The sequence below is a fragment of the Nuphar pumila genome, chromosome 4, assembly GCF_984573655.1.
Source record: "Nuphar pumila chromosome 4, dmNupPumi1.hap1.1, whole genome shotgun sequence".
Lineage (NCBI taxonomy): Eukaryota > Viridiplantae > Streptophyta > Magnoliopsida > Nymphaeales > Nymphaeaceae > Nuphar > Nuphar pumila.
Window position 1 is genome coordinate 130,572,724 of NC_143252.1, and position 18,263 is coordinate 130,590,986.

Here is an 18,263-nt window from a genome sequence, read left to right on the forward strand (position 1 = left end):
GAACTTGGTACAGTTGTTACAGAACCAACAAAACCAATGTTCTGTTTTGTCTTTTTTGTTCTGGACAAACCATCAAACATATGACTGTCTCATGCTTGAGAGACTAATCTGGAGGCTTATCTTTCCAGTACGTTGTATCCCATACTCTAATTAAGATAAAGATGTTACACAATATAGGGTAGGGTCAGGGTTCAACATGAACAAAGGAGACTGGCTTGATCCCTCCTATATCTTCTTGATGTGCTCTCATAACTACAGAGCATGCCACACCCGGCACAAAGACCTGATTGCACTGGCTCAACCTGCCATACCTATAGTTGCCATACCAGCGGTGTCAAACACTGAGGCTATGACCCCTGCCCACAGGGTTTATGCTGGGCACCTGCTTGAGCATAGAGGAAACGCCCATGGGAATGAAACCTTGACCACCTGTCTAGTGGCCAAGGTCCCACCTACTACACCAACCCCCCTTGGGGCTGCACACCATGATCTTGAATTGGAAGGCAGAACGGTTGCTTCACGAATTGAACTAATATTGGAAGTTTTCGATGCAACTTAGACCGCACATATCCCTTATGCTAAGCTGCTTCTCATAATGTGCTTCCATCTTTCTCAGTTTTCCAAATACCCGATGGCGAAACCAAAAACCATATTCCAGCATCTATTGACCCGTGAAAACTACGCATCACGCTCTTCAACCATTCAACATCACTCGTAGATCAAAGTTGTATACTCATTTGTATGGAGTTATCTTAATAGCAATACCACCAATTATAGGCTGCATTAGGGGCTACAACTCTTTAAATTGTAGCTTGAAATTTTTTGAGTTCAGCACTGATTTTATCACGTTCAGCATTCTGTGAATTGCTTTTTGTTTTTAATATCTTCTCATTTTTAGTTTTTTCTAAAGGTGAGATCTTATTCACAAAATCACAGGGAAATCAAGCCACCAAGAGTGCAATGATTTTGAACATGTAACTTGTTAATATGGGCCTTCCATCCCTCTGTCTAAAGTTGATCGAAAGATGCAATAACCTTCAGCAGTTTGTCTAATTAATCAACAAAATTTGGGGAACAATCTTCACTCATATTTTTCATCATGCCAGCAATCATATCATAGATTTCCTCAGTCTTAGGATGAGATTTATCTCCCTTCACAAACTCATGGACCACGTGGTTCACTTCAATAGAGCTGCAACCAGGTGTTTTTCTAATTCCCCTTTTCTTCATCGTTTTTCTCACCTTAACTACATCTTCCCACCTTCTATCTGCAGCATAAATATTGGAAACAAGAATGTACAGCCCTTCATCATCTTCATGCAGTCCTCTCTCCAAAACATGTTCTGCTGCAAGTTTACCAAGTTGGTGATTGCCATGTATTATACAACCACTAAGCACATTTCTCCAACTAACAACGTCAGGCTCCACAGGCATGCTTAGCATGAAGTTATAAGCAACATCCAACATGCCTGCTCGACAAAAGAGATCAACCATACAACCACAATGCTCAACTTGTGGCTTGATTTCATACTCATTCAACATCTCATTAAAATGAAGCACCCCCTCATTTACCAAACCCGAATGGCTGCATGCACGTAAAACCGCAACAAATGTGACAGCATTAGGAATCACCATGGCTCTCTTCATTCTATGCAAGATATCCAAAGCCCTCCTTCCCTCTCCATGAAGAGCACAACCATCGATGATCGATGTCCAAGACACGACATTTTTCTCAGGCATAGTCTCAAAGACATGCAGCGCTTTACCAATATCTCCACATTTGGAATACATATCAATCAATGCATTCCCAAGTGCAAGCTTTTTGTCCGATCCTTCACTCAATCTGCTCACACGGGACATGCTTCCCTGGGCTTCATCACCACCCCAAGAGTTAAATCTGCTTAAATCCCTTCCAGGCACGTCTCCAAGAACTTGATCCGAAACTCGATTACAGGAAAGCACATAACACTTCAAAAATTTTGTGGCGTACTCATGTAACCATTCTCCTACAGCTAATGCACCCAAGTTAGCACACGCCGATAGCGTACTAATGAGAGTGACAGCATCCAATCTCACGCTCTTACGTTGCATCTCGCGCAACACCATCAAAGCCTCCTTATAAAACCCATTCTGCGCATAACCAGCAATCATGGCATTCCAAGAAGCCACCGTCCTCTCCACAGGCATCTCATCAAACGCTCGGCACGCATCACCGACCCGACCAGCAAGGCAATACCCACTAATCAAGGCATTCCAAGAGACAACATTTGGTTCAGGAATTTCATCAAACAGTTGACGGGCACATTCCAGGCACCCAAGAACGCCATAAGCGCGAACCAATGCCGTCATGACGTAGACGCTGCGGCCAAACCCGGCCTTCACGGCGTGACCATGTACGGTCCTGGCCTTTCCGAGGAGGTTCAAGCGGCCACAAGCCTTGATGACGAAGGGAAAAGTGTGCTGGTCGTGAAAGAGTGAATCCTCGTGCATTCTCAGGTAGAGAAGCAACGCTTGTGATGGCGACTCGCTGTTTGCGTACGCTCGGACCATAACGTTGCAGGTGGCCACGTCCGGGCAGGGGATACGAGAGAAGAGGAGGGAGGAGAGACGGAGGGTGGGGTCGATCACAACGGCGGTCTTGAGAAGAGGGGCGTTGAGGTGATGGTGCTGGCGGCGGTGCGGCGGAGAGGCGCCTCTCTTGATGATCAAGGCGTGGAGTCGGTCGAAATCCTGCAGCGTGGAACAGCGGCGGAGGAGGACGGAGACATGCCGCGGAGGTGGTGGTGGTTCGGGTGCGGTTGCCCCTGCCCGGCGGTGCGCCCACCCATGTTCGGAGGGCTTCATCACCACCATCATCATCAACAACAACGAGGAATGCAACACGCCCAAGATGCTTCGTTTGTCTCATAGCTTGGACCAATCACATCATGGCACAGTTGGGTGGATCCCACGGCAGCTTGAATGTGAGGGAACACTTGTAGGGGGTGTCAACGAGTCGCACCCCAACCCACCTCGAGGGCTAAAATGGGTGGGTCCAAACCCCGATCCAACTAAATGTGGGTATTCGGGGTGTCAAGGATCTCTGAATTGCTCCATCTCGGTATTTCTTTCCTGAGTTGAGAACTATTGAATCAGAGACATCTTTATGCTTAAATTTTGTGCAGAATGCAGAAAACTGAACTCCAGCAAGGAAATCTACACAAAATTCAAGAAACACTAATTTTAGTTTATAGCGAAAAAGCAAACAAATGTAACGATCTGAATTTCCAATTGATGATAAGGATGATATATAATAAAGTATTTCCTTTGCTCCATTTCTACAACTAATTTATCTGAAACCAATTACTAATCAATCCAAAATGCATATCTTAAAAATAGTATACAACAGAACCTTGACTAATTGCCCCAAAAAAATGAAATATTAACAAGATTTATGGTTTTCTTCAATGTAAACCATTTATATGATTAATCATCATTCTTGATTAGATAATGAAGATAGTGAATTAATTAATCTTTGTTCCATCTTTACAGTTCATGCCAGGTGAATTAATTAATCAGCAATCTCGATTACAGACTTCTTTGGTACACTAATATCAGAAAATTGGTGCTGAAGTCAGATTTCTCAACTTCAAGTTGATGGTTAAGAATGAACAAAGACATTCAGAAAATATGTGCCTGATCAATAGTGAAAGGGTTTGAAAGCTTTTCATCAATGAAATGACACAATCTACAACCCAAAACAAGAGAACAAAAGTAACATATAGCCAGTAACAGGTCTCACATTTTGTAAATTTACCATTAACACAAAAGAAAGAGAAACAAACAACTCACTCAAAATTCACTTAAACATTAAGTTGGCACACAAATGCTCATTTTTTTATCTTAAACAAAGATTGATTTATACAAAATTTGGAAACTTGAACCACCACCACATCCCGACCATATGAGCCACAACCACTAGCCTCACCAAACCGTCATCATCATCATCATCATCATCTCCACCACCACCATTATCTATCAAAAATTAAATTAAGCAAAAAATGAAGGTTAATCATTCATACAAATGCATTTATACCAAAAACAAAAATTCGCACATATTTTCTTTATAACAAGTTAAAAGTTAATCACATACCTAATTATGATGCAATGTCATTTCTATTGTACATTATGGATGTCCACCTTCATGCATGTCCACCTTGTTTATCAAGTGCATTTGACATAAGAAAAGGTCATTCAAACAAGAGAAAACCTAGGTTTGTAAGTAAAGTTAGAATTATTTAAAATTTAAAATTTATGACTTATTTTTTAAATATTGAAGAACTTCTTTTATCATGTCGTGTCTCCTTATAAATATGACATAATCGTGGTTTACAAGCAACAACATATGTAGAAGTATTTCTACAAAAAAATTGTACAAACTATATCAATTATCATTATAAAATATAAAATTTTTACCAAAATTAACTTGTATTCACCTATAATAGCAACAAATCATTATATAAACAAATAAATTAGCAATTGATTACCCTAATTTTATGTTGAGATTGCACTTTGTAAATTATAATCATGTGAACCACAAGTTGAACATTTCTTAACATGCTTACTTTGATGGAATTCTGTTACCACATCCTTTATAACACACTTGTTCATGATCCCTCAAAACAATGTCATTATCAACGAAATGATTAGTGGAATGCAACACCTTCCTGCTTTCACCTTTTCTACATGTGTTTTCATTATTAATACTAAAATTCTCATCAGTAGCATAGAACTGAATCTTAGTTGAGCAAAGTTATTTGATGCCTTGTCCAAGAGATCCGAGAAATAGTTGTAACCATCATCACACTCCAATACATTTGTTTGCCTTTAACAAAAGCACATGGTTTTTCATAATTGCATATAATTCGCTCGATACTCGTGAACAAACTAATTGACGTATGGCACCACACTTTGCATTTTTTGTTCATCTTTTGAGAAAGTATTTAGAAGGTAGTTGACAAATACGTTCAATCTAAAAAATAGAAAACATGTGATAACATAAAATGTCTGATGATTCCCATAAGTGACATTGACAACTTGATTTTTGCATGCTTTTCTCATATGTAACAATGTACTCTTTTTCAATATCATGGAATTTATCTCATCTTTTTATCTCTTGTGTCACTTTATGTATTTTAACATCAAATGCACTTTCAAGTTTTGCAAAACAACTTACAACTCTCAAATATTTATCCTTTATTTTTTAAAATATTATTGAGTTAAGACTACTTGCAACTAAAATTTTATTCTGCTATATGTTTAAATGGGTAGATCTCCTTTTATCATTCGAAAGTCATACAATTTTTTGGCAACGTCTTTCTAGTACAACATCATACATTTTTACAAACAAGCAGAACGAAGTACATGCATCAACCCACTTCTTAAACAAGTTATTAATACTCTCAATATGTTGAGATGTAGACATTCATGTCATAAATGTATCATTGCAATATGATGAAGCCCATAAAGTGTGGTCTTCCCAAAGATCCATAATCCACTTACTGTTTTACATCTTAGGATACAAGGATATCACCTCATACCATCTATCATCAAATTTTTTACTTATTTTTTAATTGTAAAACCATGTATCTTAATGCATTTTAAAATCTAGATAACTTTTGTATAAATTCTCCACAAATCCTAAAATACCACATGCACAACCTATGTAATGTATTTGGGATTACCTTTTTTATTGCTGCCAATATTATTAAAATCAATGATAATCGAGATTGGATGTCGACCACCCATTGCGTGCAACCATTCTTAAAAAATCCAAACAAAGTTTTCCTTTTTTTCGTCTAGAAGTAATGCACATCCAAACACGATTGATTGATTGTGGTGGTTAATTTCACTGAATGGGGGCAAACAACACCAAATAATTGTGTTTTATATGTCAGTTCCTCAATAAAAGAAATATTTTTTATTCATTTTACTTCAATGACTAAGACATGCATCACTTGAGAAGGTTTCATATCATATTTGATCCATGCATTTATTACCTTTTTCTAAGGCGAATCGACTTTTTTTGCCGACTTGTGCATATTTATTTTAGATGGAGAATGCAATATGATTGTATCACAATCAAATATTAAGAACAACCCACTTCTTTTTATTGGAACATAACTAAATGTCATTTTTGTTTTACAACCACATCTCTTAATAATCATTTTCTTCTTTAACTCTTTTGTTGGTTTCTTATAGCCCTCATTTATGCATGCAAATTGTCTCCAAACGACTACTTTTTTTCTAGAAGTTTTTGTTTCAGTATCAAAGTCACCTATCCTAGCATACATATAGTAGAACTAATGTGCATCTGCATCAATTTCAAATCCCATGCTCTTAATAGGTATACTCTCCAACGACAGACTTGGCACATATTCTTTACTTATTGTATTTTCATAACACTGCTTTCATTTGCATTTGCATTCGTATACATAAGACCAACATCATCTTATTCATCTAATTCTGTAGCAAATTTCTTATCATCATCCATAACCAAACACATGTCTACATTCTCACAATTCTCCACACTGTCACCATTGTCTTTATTAATGTTAACAAACATGTCCAACTTTCTTACCACATTAATATTTGTATAACATCATCTTCAGCCTTCTTCAACCTTTTAAATAAGGAATCAACCAAAAATCAATAAACAAACACCCAAATATCAAATTAGTAAAAGGACAAACCATTAAACCAGAAATCAAAATGCTTAAGCAACACCATAAAAATGTTGTCAATAGGTTATAGTCTTAAGCAACACCATAAATCACTGAGGGGACATAATGCCATAAAAATAGCAACTTTAATAGTGTGTCAGTTTGCATTAAAAAAGTTTCTCAAAAACTATGTTGTGAAAATCTTCACAAGTGGAAGTAGCAATACACTTTATAAAGTGCATCTTTTATCCCACAAGAATTGAACCTTAACCACCCATATGATATCTACACAAACGCACACACACCTATTTTGTATAAATTTATTTATCCACATAAACAACAAATAAATTTACATATTGAAAGGAAAGTAATTAAACAACAATAGAACTGAAGGGCATGGAAGCTCAATTCATGATGTAAATAGGTTGGACGCAGGGAGGATACAATCAAATGCAATATTTGATGTAGATTTACATGTAAGCAAGACAGATCTTGTCATTTTGTGATTCAGGCTTAACTCTAAAAAGGATAAAACCAAATTCGTTGGAACATAGTTTTGATTACCAAATCCAACAAAACCAAGGTTATGTCGCATAATCCAACCCAAAGCCAAATTGTTCACATCCTAATATTGATGAAGGTTATTAATGATCATGCATTTGACTTACTAAGTAAATGCATCACACCAGTGTTAGAGCAGGATGCTAAGCCAAAGTTTGGCTCCAAAACTCCTTATTGAGCCTAATATACATAATCATATATTCACAATTGACAATGGTGTTCTCTTGTGCTTTTTATTATGTCATTGATGAGATTGAAACTACAAACGCCTTCAAAAGACAATTTTCTTGCATTTTGTGGCAGTGGTTATTGATGTTCTTTAAAATGAATTGGGAAACCACAAAAAGAGCCACTTCAGCCTTTGTGATATCTTCATAAGGCAATTTTTTATATCTAGTGGTAGTGATCATTGATGTTTTCTAAAATGCACAAACAACAACAAAAAGGAGCCACTTCAGTTAATAAATAAGATCCTATGTTGCTTACTACTTCCCCTTTGGAATATGTCTATGCATCATAAGAAATATTTAGTGTATAAATTCATCTCCATTCAGATATATTAGAAAAAAAGTTACTATTTCCAATATTCAAAATATTAGGAGAAATCCTAAGAGAGCAATAATCCAAAACTCAAGAGAAAAGAATCATCTAAACTTTCATTCAAGAGAAATAAAGCGACCAAACTAGAGTCAGTCTCAGAAACACGAGTGCATGCCATATGTACGATTTAGAAGCAACAAAACCTAAATTATAAATAAACTTTGAAAACTAATATTGTTTTTGTTCTTTTCGAAAATAAATGATTAACTATACTAAAATCAACTAAGGATTATGTATATGCTTTGATACCAACAATGGTGTTGTACCGACTATGGGTCAGTCCACGATCCAATATTCGAATGGATCCTCACGCGTGAATGCTATAAATAGGTAGACTAGATTCTAACAGGGTTCAGTCTGGAGTCATTTAGACTCAATTATATGCTTAATCTACAAATTAAGGCAACATAAAAAATGAAGGTCACATATTCGCCTTTCCAACGAATCTGAGTTTATAATTTTTTGACCACAAGTGGTCGAGAAATAGCTCACACAAGAAGATCAATGACTAGTTTTGAAACCTATCACTCCTAGAATAGCCCAGTTGGGATAGACTGAAACGATGGTAATCCTTAAGGAATCTGCCAAAGTTTCAAACACTAAAGTTTTAGGAAATATTGTTATGATTTCAGCAAAACAAAAATCAGGTTGATCAAAGTTTGGATGACTCAGATACGACTCAATCACTGAGCCAGACTGGTTCAATCCTGGTTAGTCACTTGCATGATTGCCCACTCTCTTCCGGAGCATTTTTGATAGAGTAAACGTCGGAATTAGGAAACAAGCATAACACAAAACTTGTACGCGTGTTCAAAAGATTTCCAACAAGCTATGACACATAGAGTTTTGATTCCTAATCAAAGAGTTATGTCTTAAAAAATGATGTCTGGCTCTTTTTGATAGAGTTCTGAAAATCACTAATACATTCATACACTCTTTCAAGCACCAAAAATTATACTAGGCCAATTTTAGTTTAATGTTTAAAGTTTGACCTGCACAGATAATCACTTTAAATGATAGATTCTAAAATGAGAATTTTCTTTTGCTTTACACCGACTTCGGTTAGTCTAAGCAAAAGAACATGACACACATAAAAACAATTCTGTCTAAGAAAGTATTTATGATAAAATCACTTTTGTGAAATCATTTTTCTTTAAACAAGAAATACAATAAACTAGAATCTATTGAAGTAAGTTTTAATCAAACCTGAGTTGTAGGCAATAGACAAATGGTTCCAACCAAATTTCAGAAGTTCACGATGATACCAATAAATCGTGTTCAGCAATAACACGATCCAGTTCAAAACAGTTGATGGTATTGGACAACAACATCAATGGACTGAGATGAAGGCTGGGAATGGTGTGGGTCACAGCAGCAACAAACCCACGGTTTGCAAATCCTCTAGTGGGTTTCTTCAATAATTCGAGAAACAACAACTTGACACAGTGATAGTTACGATTCTCTCAAACTAATGGCAACAACAAAGGTTCACAACTCACTAGAAATGGTAGCAAAGACTTTGACAACAACTAACAGTTCACACGTTCAGGTTGGAGCTTCACAACAACAAAATATTCACCCATACAACAACTACAACAACCAACACATTGGTCTAGCTGAAGCAACCTTCAAAAAAATTCGTCCTAGGTAGGAGACAAACTATGAAGTTTTCACCATTTTTTTCTTTCACTTTAAAATTTCTTGAAGAGAACAAAGATGGATTGCATGACTTTTCCAAAAGCTTTAAAACTCAACTCATGCTAAGTTAATGATTTAAAGGAGGTTCCAAGGCCACCTCCAACGTGACCAATGATAGAGCATATTTTGAATTTAGCCTTTAATTCTTTTTCTAACAGTCAAAAGAGACATAAAGAGCTATACAATTTTTGTTGGAGTCTCATTACTTCCCTTTACACGCCCTTTGTGGCTGAATTAAATGGCTAAAATGTGGGTTCATATTAGCTCAACCCCAAGGGAGCCAATGTGGATCCAACATGAGTAGTATTGGATCTTTTGCAAGATTCAATACTTGTAAATTGGATCTCTCTCAATGGATGGCTCTGGATCCAAAACCAAAATTGCAAAAGAAAATTAGAAAAACTATTTAAATATCCCATACACCCTCTAGTGCTTAAAATAAAATCTAACAGACACCAGAACTATCCGGATCCGTAGAATCTAGCACTTAAAAAAATAAAATAGAAAAATACAAAGATGATTCAAAAAATCACAAAAATGGAACCATAAGATAAAATATATTTTCTGAGATGAATGAAGCAAAAATCTCAAAAAAATGAATGCATAATGCTCTGCATATAAATATTGTAGGAAAACATAGGAGACCTAAGAATTACTACAACATAAATTAAGACTAACTTGTTGAGCATTTTTATTATAAAAATTAAGGGCTTAGGAAGTGTGCAAACACATGATACAATAAAAGAAAAAGAAATTAATCAAACACACAAGGCACCAAATTTACGTGTTTCAGCAAAATTGTCTATGGCCATGGAAAGAGTACAAAAGAAATAATTATTTAAACTGACAAGTATGCGATATTACAGGGTTCTCAAGAATACGACACAATACACTAATATGCAACAGATATGGATTACCTCCATCCTACAAGTCGAAACCAAAATTTGCACCACATTATTTTTCTTCCCTTGTTTTAATCTGAACAAGCATCCCTTCACCCTTGTGAACATGAACCCTTAAAGAACTTCTCTTGAAATTCACCCATTGAAATCACCTTCTATATATTTTTATATAGAGGTCTCACACTAAGTTTTCAAAACAAAGAAAAAAACCCTCAATGAGGTTTCCTTGGTAGTATAGGAGGACTCTATTTAGGATTTCCTTAGTAATATATAAAAGAGAGACTCTAAATGGTCTCATATCTTATGTGCCAAGACAAAGTTATATCACCCCAACAATCTCCACCTTGGGTTTGGCTTGCCATCACCCGTACAAAAGAAAATCCCATATTCAATGCCCCCTCTCCTTGACAATGTCTGAACTTATCACCATCTTTTTTTTATACACCCACTTGTACCCTATAGCTTTTTTGCTCTTAGGTAACTCCACAAAGTTGCAAATTTTATTCTTATATAGTGCCATCATCTCTTCTGTACACTTAGCTATCATTTGAGTTGATAACATCTTTATAGCATAATGGATCACCTACACTGAAAGTTAGAGCAAAGAAAATCATATCTTCAAAATCATACCTTACTAGAGCTTTATAAGTCTTTTTTTTTCTCTATCTCTTGCCAAGCTATATAGTTGTTCTTGCTATTGAACCATAATCGGAGTTTCTTGAGAAGAAATCACATTTTTTCTTATTGGTGGATTAGAGGGAGAGGGCTCGAGAGAGAGAGAGAGAGGGAGGGAGAGCACCAGTTGTAGAGAGAGAAATTGTTTGATAGAGAGATGGAGAGGGGGCTTGAGAGAGGGAAAGGTGAGAGAGAGAGGGAGTCAACTGAAGACGGTGTGGCAAAGGTCGACAACACAACGAGAAGGAGAGGGAGAGGAGAACAAGAGAGGAGAGTGGTCTGCATGTTTTGTTGTTTAAAAGGGGTATTTAAATACTTTGTGGTAGTTGGATCTAAATGAGATCCAACGGTTAGACAATGTGCATAATGTGTAGGCTCAACTCCCATTAAGAAGCTACAATGCTCTCTCTCTCTCTCTCTCTCTCTCTCTCTCTCTCTCTCTCTCTCTCTCTCTCTCTCTCTCGCCTGAGCCCCCGTGAACCTCACCGGCCCCGGGGTAGGGCCCCGGCACGCTCACCTGAGCCCCGACCCTCCCTCGCCTGAGGCACGCCGGAGCCCCCTTACCTTGCTCTGCTAGGATGACCCTGACCCTGAGCCCCCGTGTCTCCCTGAACCTCACCGGCCCCGGCACGCTCACCTGAGCCCTGACCCTCCCTCGTCTGAGGCACGCCGGAGCCCCCTTACCTTGCTCTGCTCTCTCTCTCTCTCTCTCTCTGTTAGGATGACCCCGACCCTGAGCCCCCGTGTCTCCCTGAAACACACCGGCCCCGGCACGCTCACCTGAGCCCCGACCCTCCCTCGCCGAGGCACGCCGGAGCCCCCTTACCTCCTAGCTTTCCCCTGACGACTCCTACCTCTCAGTTTCCCTTCGAACCCCCTGATGCCCCGTTTCTCTCTCCCTGACTCTTTCCCTAAACCTGGCCAGCTCACCCGATCATCGTCTCCCTCATCCCCTCGCCAAAGCAGAGCCTCCATCCCTCGACCTCCTCTACAGCTACGCCCCGCCATCGCCCGACCTTAGGGTCACCCTCTGCAGCATCGTCCCTCACTGCTTCGGAGCCACCATCGCCAAACCTCTGCAGCGTCTTCCCTCTCTACATCGGGGCCACCATCACCAGCGTGCACTTCCCCCTCTAGTGCTGCCCTCCTTTCCTCCTCATATTGCCGCCGTAGTGGACAGCCGCAGGAAGCCGCCCCTCTTCTCCCTTCGCTGCTGCGTGTGGGAGATGCCCAAACAGTGGAAAGGGAGGAACGATCGTGGGTGGTGACAACCTTCTCCGTGCGGGCTCTGCAGCGACGCTCATCGCAGCTCAGGAGCCACCGTCGATAGACCTCCCCTGCACGACGCCCCTTGCTGTGCCAGAGCCACCATCACTCGACCTCCTCTACAGCTATGCCCCGACCTTAGGGTCACCATCGCCGGACCTCTGCAGCGTCCTCCCTCACTGCATCGGAGCCACCATCGTCGGACCTCTGCAGCGTCTTCCCTCACCGCATCAGAGACATAACCAACTGCAATCGCCTCGACCCCCCTCTGCAACCGTCCAACGTCCCTCCGGCAGACAGGTGCTCTCTCTCCTTTCTTCCTCATGAGTCGCTGGCCGCGTGTTTTTTGGGGTCTTGCTTCTGATCGCTCCTTGGGAGCAAATCGGAGGGCCTTCCATTTCATTCAGGATGCTCTTAATGACTGGGGCGCAGCATTTGCCCTTCGACAGTGGGGTTTTGATGTTGACCTGCCTTTCAGACTCAAGCATCGATTATTTTTCAATCTCTCGGATGTCCTTGGTTCATGCTTGGATGCGGGCTCTCTTCATATCTCGGACATCAGAAAATTTATCCGTGCCGTTAGGAGAGAGTCTCTCGAAGCCTGTTCTGTCATGGCGCTGCTTGACCCGCCTTTCGTTTTTCGAGAGCTTCCGCATTGGGTCGCTGATCGGGGTTGGCAGCAGGTTTAATCTTCATGGCAACGCTCTTTTTGTGCCCTTCGCACAAGATCTCAGTTGCGACGCGCTAGACCGGGAGACTGGTGGTGCGCATCATGTTTGTCTTTGAATTTTCAGAAACGCTTTGACTGCCATAGGTGTGGTTCATCTTTCCTTGCTCGTCGTCATCCTCTTTGGAAGCGAAAGCGAATAAATGCTCCTCACCAACATTCAACTGGGAAGCCTCTTGACTCCAACGAACCTTCTGTGTTGGAGTCCCACTTTGCCTGTCAGAGTTCTAAGCGACCTTCGCGACGTACTTCTTTTTCGCCATGGGTGCAGATTGGAGATCTTCAGGAGCCGAAGATTTCTTTTCATGCCATTAAGATTGGGACTATCTGGGTCCCGGTCCAGTTATCACATACTCTGCCAAGGCAGCTTACCAGGAAATCTTGTTCTAATACGGTTCCGACTTTATCATCTACATCTTCGACGTTTGTTGCCAAACCCAGCACGTTTGCTCGACTTCTCGCTTCTCACTTTCAACGGCCGTCGAACGTGCTGATGGGGAGCTCTAAGATATCTGCCGCAACTAGTTCTGAATATTATCCTACTGGTGATAAGTCTATCATTATTCCACATGCTCATGTTCATCATGGTTTATCTGTTAGTGACTCTATGCCTTACACGACTAGCGCCCCTTCTCGAGGTGGATTGGCAACTCGGTTAGACAGTCATGCTAAAGGTGAAAAAAGGTCAATTTTGTCATCGTCTTTCATTATTTTTCCATTGAGGCGCTTTGATTATATGGCGGTTCACATTATGGTGTTTAATGCTCGTTCGACGGAGGCTCACAGATGCATGATTATTGGTCTATCAGTTCCTTTTCCTTTATCGCCGGTCGTTACTGAGGCCACTATTACTGCATCTATCGTCACTGATTCTGTGTGTAGTTCTTGGAGGTGTGGGGCTCTCCCAAGTGTGGCTCTCCCTTCCTCTCCACCTGTTCCTCAATAGTCCCCCTCTATCGCCCTTGGGTGTTGAGGTTGAAGAGGCAGCCTGAATGCTTGATATCTCTCTCTCCTCATCTCAGCTGCATCATATAACTGTCGATATGGTATCTACCATTTCGGTAGTCTCTACTATCCTAGGTGGCTCATCAGGTCCTTCACTTGATGTTGTCTCTGATCTAAGGGGTGATTCTCCCGATCCTTCGAGGGCTACTGAGCGTATGGGGGTTGTTCGGCACCGGCAAGTTAGCAGTGGTAGTAGAAGCAAGAGGAGCAACCTACTCAATGTTACGACTTTCGATGGCAGGTCTCCACGAAGGTCAGCGAGGTCACACACCCCCCGAATTTTTCCAGATTGTGTGTCATGAAGTCTCTTTGCTGGAATATCAGGGGCTTGAATTGCCCCACTAAGCGTAGGTTTCTGGCGAATTGGGTTAGTCAGGAGAAGCCTGACCTGATTGCTATTTGTGAAACTAAGATGGATGAAGTTTCTCGCTCTGTTGCCTCTAGTATATGGAGGGGTGCTGACTATTTTTTTAAGCCTGCGGTCAACCATGCCGGTGGTATCCTTATTTTGGGGAAGCAATCTTTAAATATTTCTCAACTGGACATAGGTCTGTTTTCTTTGTCTGTTGCCTTCACTTTGCAAGACAGTGGCAGGAGGGTTGTGGTCACTGGTGTATATGGCCCTAATCATGCTGTCATGAGGCCTGCTTTCTGGAACGACTTAAATAGGATCGTCGTCTCAAACATGGAGTACCATTTTCTTATGGGAGACTTTAATTGCCTTTTGTCTATTCATGATTCTAATAACCCCGTTCTTCCCAATCCATCTATGTGAGGTTTTCAAGAGTTTGTTCATCGGCATCACCTTTACCCAATTCCTTTTAGTGGAGAGCGTTACTCTTGGTAGAATAGGCAAATTCGCCCATGCTGCAGAGTTCTTGACAGGGTTTTTGTCACTCCAAATTTGCTGGATCTCATTCCAGATGTCAAATGTGTCTTGCTGACTCCTTCTATCTCGGACCATGGTCAGTTAATCACTACTTGGGGAGGTGGTTTTAATTCCGCCAGGAGTTTTGTGTTTGAACAATGGTGGCTCCAGGAGCCAGATTTTCATACTATTATTTCAGACTCTTGGAACAAGCCCTCCAATGAGCAGTGGGCAGCTATCCGGTGTCATGAGAAACTGTCTCGTCTCGCTAAAGATATCAAAGCTTGGCTCCATAATCGAAACGTGGTTAAATTTTAGCAAATGACTGCTTGGGAGCAAGAGATTTCAGCATTGTATCAAACTATGTCTTCCCCGGAGTCTCTATCTGATTCACACTTGCAAAGTTTGCAGGCCAGATCTATTGAGTTATCAACATTTTTGAAGAACTGGAGGGTCAAAGAGGAAATTAGATAGAAGCAACGAGCAAGGGTGAAATGGCTTGCGGCCGGAGACGGTAATACTAAATTTTTTCACTCATATGCTTCTCATCGTCATAGGAGGAATGTCATCCCATCAATCACCATTGGGAATGTTTCGTTCCTTAATCAGCACGTTATTTCAGCTGTCACTCAGTATTTCAAAGATTTATATTCTGTTTCTCTTACTGCGAATGGTGTCATTGGTTCTGTTTCTGTTGGTTCGATTCGGCAAGATCAAGCTAGAATTATGCAAATGAAGTTCTCTGAAGATGAGATTTTTAGGGCAATCAAAGGTTTGTCAGGGTGGAAAGCTCCAGGTTATGATGGGTTTCATGTGGATTTCTTCAGAATTTTTTGGCCTTGTGTGAAGCCTGATGTTATTAACATGTTTGATGAGTTCTATCGCAACTCCAGATTGCCTATTCAAACCCACTTGGCAATTATTTTTTTAATTCCGAAAGATGATGCTGCAACTGATATCTCTAGGTTTCACCCGATTTCTGTTATGAGTGCCCTTTATCGGATGATTGCCAAGGTATTGGCTAATAGGTTGAAGGTCGTGGCTCACCAAATCTTTTCGAATTCTCAGTTCGCCTTTATCCACAATAAGAGGATTCAACATTCATTCATCTTGGCCTCTGAAGTCATTCACTCCTTACATTTTAGTGGTCAGGCCTATTTTTCTCTTAAATTAGATTTTCATAAAGCCTTTGATTCTGTGCATTGGCCCTTCTTATTTCAAATGTTATCTAATTTTGGCATTGGTCGTCATTTTTCTGGGTGGGTAAGGGAATTGGTCTCTAATGCTCAGGCCATGATTAAGATTAACGACACTAGAGGTGGTCAGATCAAATTAGGGCGTAGACTAAGGCAAGGCTGCCCTCTATCGCCTTTGTTGTTCAATGTCATTGCTGAGGGTCTCGTGGTGTTGCTCAAGTGTGCTGCGGAGAAGCGCCTGATAGATCCTCTAGATCTTCCGGATTTTTCGGACCATATTCTTATTTATGCTGATGATATGATTATTTTTGGGCGAGCAAACGTGCAACAAATGCTTAGATTCAAGCTTATTCTTCAGTTCTTTCTTTCTCTTTCTGGGTTTTCCCTAAATGATAGCAAATGCTCTATTACTATGTTCAATGTTCAGCATCCTATGCTTGCAGCGGGTCAACGGATTTTCAATTGTGCAATCTCTGAGTTGTCGATGACGTATTTGGGCCTGCCGTTACAAGTGAAGCGCTTCTCTTCCGCTGCTTGGGCTCCAACTATTCAAAAAGTGAAAAACAAGCTTTTTTCGTGGCAGGCGTCTTATCTCTCCATTGTTGGCCGTCTGACTTTAATCAGACATGTTCTTTCTTCTATCCCTGAATTCTTCATGTCAATGTTCGTGATGCCTGTGGGCGTGGAGAAGCAGATTTGTCGTTTAATGATGGATTTTCTTTGGTCTGGGTGTCAGCTTAAGAGTAAGCGCCATTTGGTTGGTTGGCGAACGGTGGTGTTACCTAAGCGTATGGCTGGCTTAGGTGTTTTTGCTCCAAGACAGAGAAGTATTGCTCTTGTGGCCAAGCAATGTTGGATGGCCCATCAACCAGGTTCTCCTTGTGCTCGTTTGCTTCATGCTAAATATGGTGCTCCTGATTTATCTAACTTTCATCATGGAACCCGGGGGCTGGCGATCTCGCACTTGCGAAGCATGTGACTGAGAGCCTTATCGTCCTTCAGAGATCAAATTGGGGATGCAGGTAATTATGATCAGTGGTTGCATTGGGCTATTGCACCAAATGGTGCGTTCCACACCCATAAAGTGTATAGATCGTTGCTCCTCCCAGGGGCAGATTGGTTCCCTGAGTGTGCGTTATGGGGTAAGGGCCCTACCCCAAGATCTCAGGTCTTGGCTTGGTTAATTTTGCATGATAGGGTTCAGACTCACAGTTATTTAAAGAAGTTGGGCTTTCAGTTCCCAAGTTGGTGTGTGCTGTGTCAAGCTGCTGAAGAAACTACTTTTCATTTATTCTGGTCCTGCCCAATCTTCGTGGCCCTATTTAATAGCACGTGGAGATCTCCGAACGTAATTGTTAAAGAGGAGTCTTTTGCGCTTGATCTGCTCCTAGGCCCTATTGAAATTAGACGTTGCAAGCGGTGGAGACTGATCTGGAAGACATGGTTGCTTACTACTTGGTGGTTTGTTTGGATGGCACGCAATGATGCTACTTTCCGTCAAATTCCGGTCATCCTTAACAATCTTGTCTATAAAATCTTGGTTGATGTATACGCGATTCTACGTATGCATCTTAGAGACCTCTCCTTCCGTCTGAACAACGTTCACTCATCGGTGGTTCCTTCTTATCCAAAGGATCCTGGTTGAGCTAGGCTTTGTTGTTTGTTGCTAGCTGGCTGTAGTTTCTTTTTCTTTTCCTTTTGCTTTTGTTTTTCTATATTTTAGTTTTGTTTTCTATTTTGTTGGGTTCATGGGTTCAACATTTTGTTGATCTTCATGAGTGATAATGTTGATCCTCTTTCGGCTCTCTCTCTCTCTCTCTCTCTCTCTCTCTATATATATATATATATATATATATATATATATATAGTAGTTCCTACTCTAATCCATGCCTACTAGACTTTTTTCCTCAAATCTGATCGTACAGTGCATTATATGTGCTTGATCTTATAGGAAACAACTCATGTTGCCTACTCTAATCCATGCCTACTAGACTTTTTCCCTCATACTTGATCTTATAGGAAAAGACTCATTCATCATCTGATTTTGACTCATCGATAGGTTTT

The 18,263-nt window shown here is 40.5% G+C and overlaps 1 protein-coding gene across 1 annotated transcript; it reads right to left on the reverse strand.

Annotated features, from left to right (window-relative positions):
- Positions 1-1,053: 1,053 nt before the first annotated feature.
- Positions 1,054-2,853, reverse strand: LOC149841061 (pentatricopeptide repeat-containing protein At5g48910-like). The gene has a single exon (XM_090005182.1). It carries the CDS (start codon positions 2,851-2,853, stop codon positions 1,054-1,056), a length of 1,800 nt encoding a protein of 599 aa, XP_089861308.1.
- Positions 2,854-18,263: the final 15,410 nt, after the last annotated feature.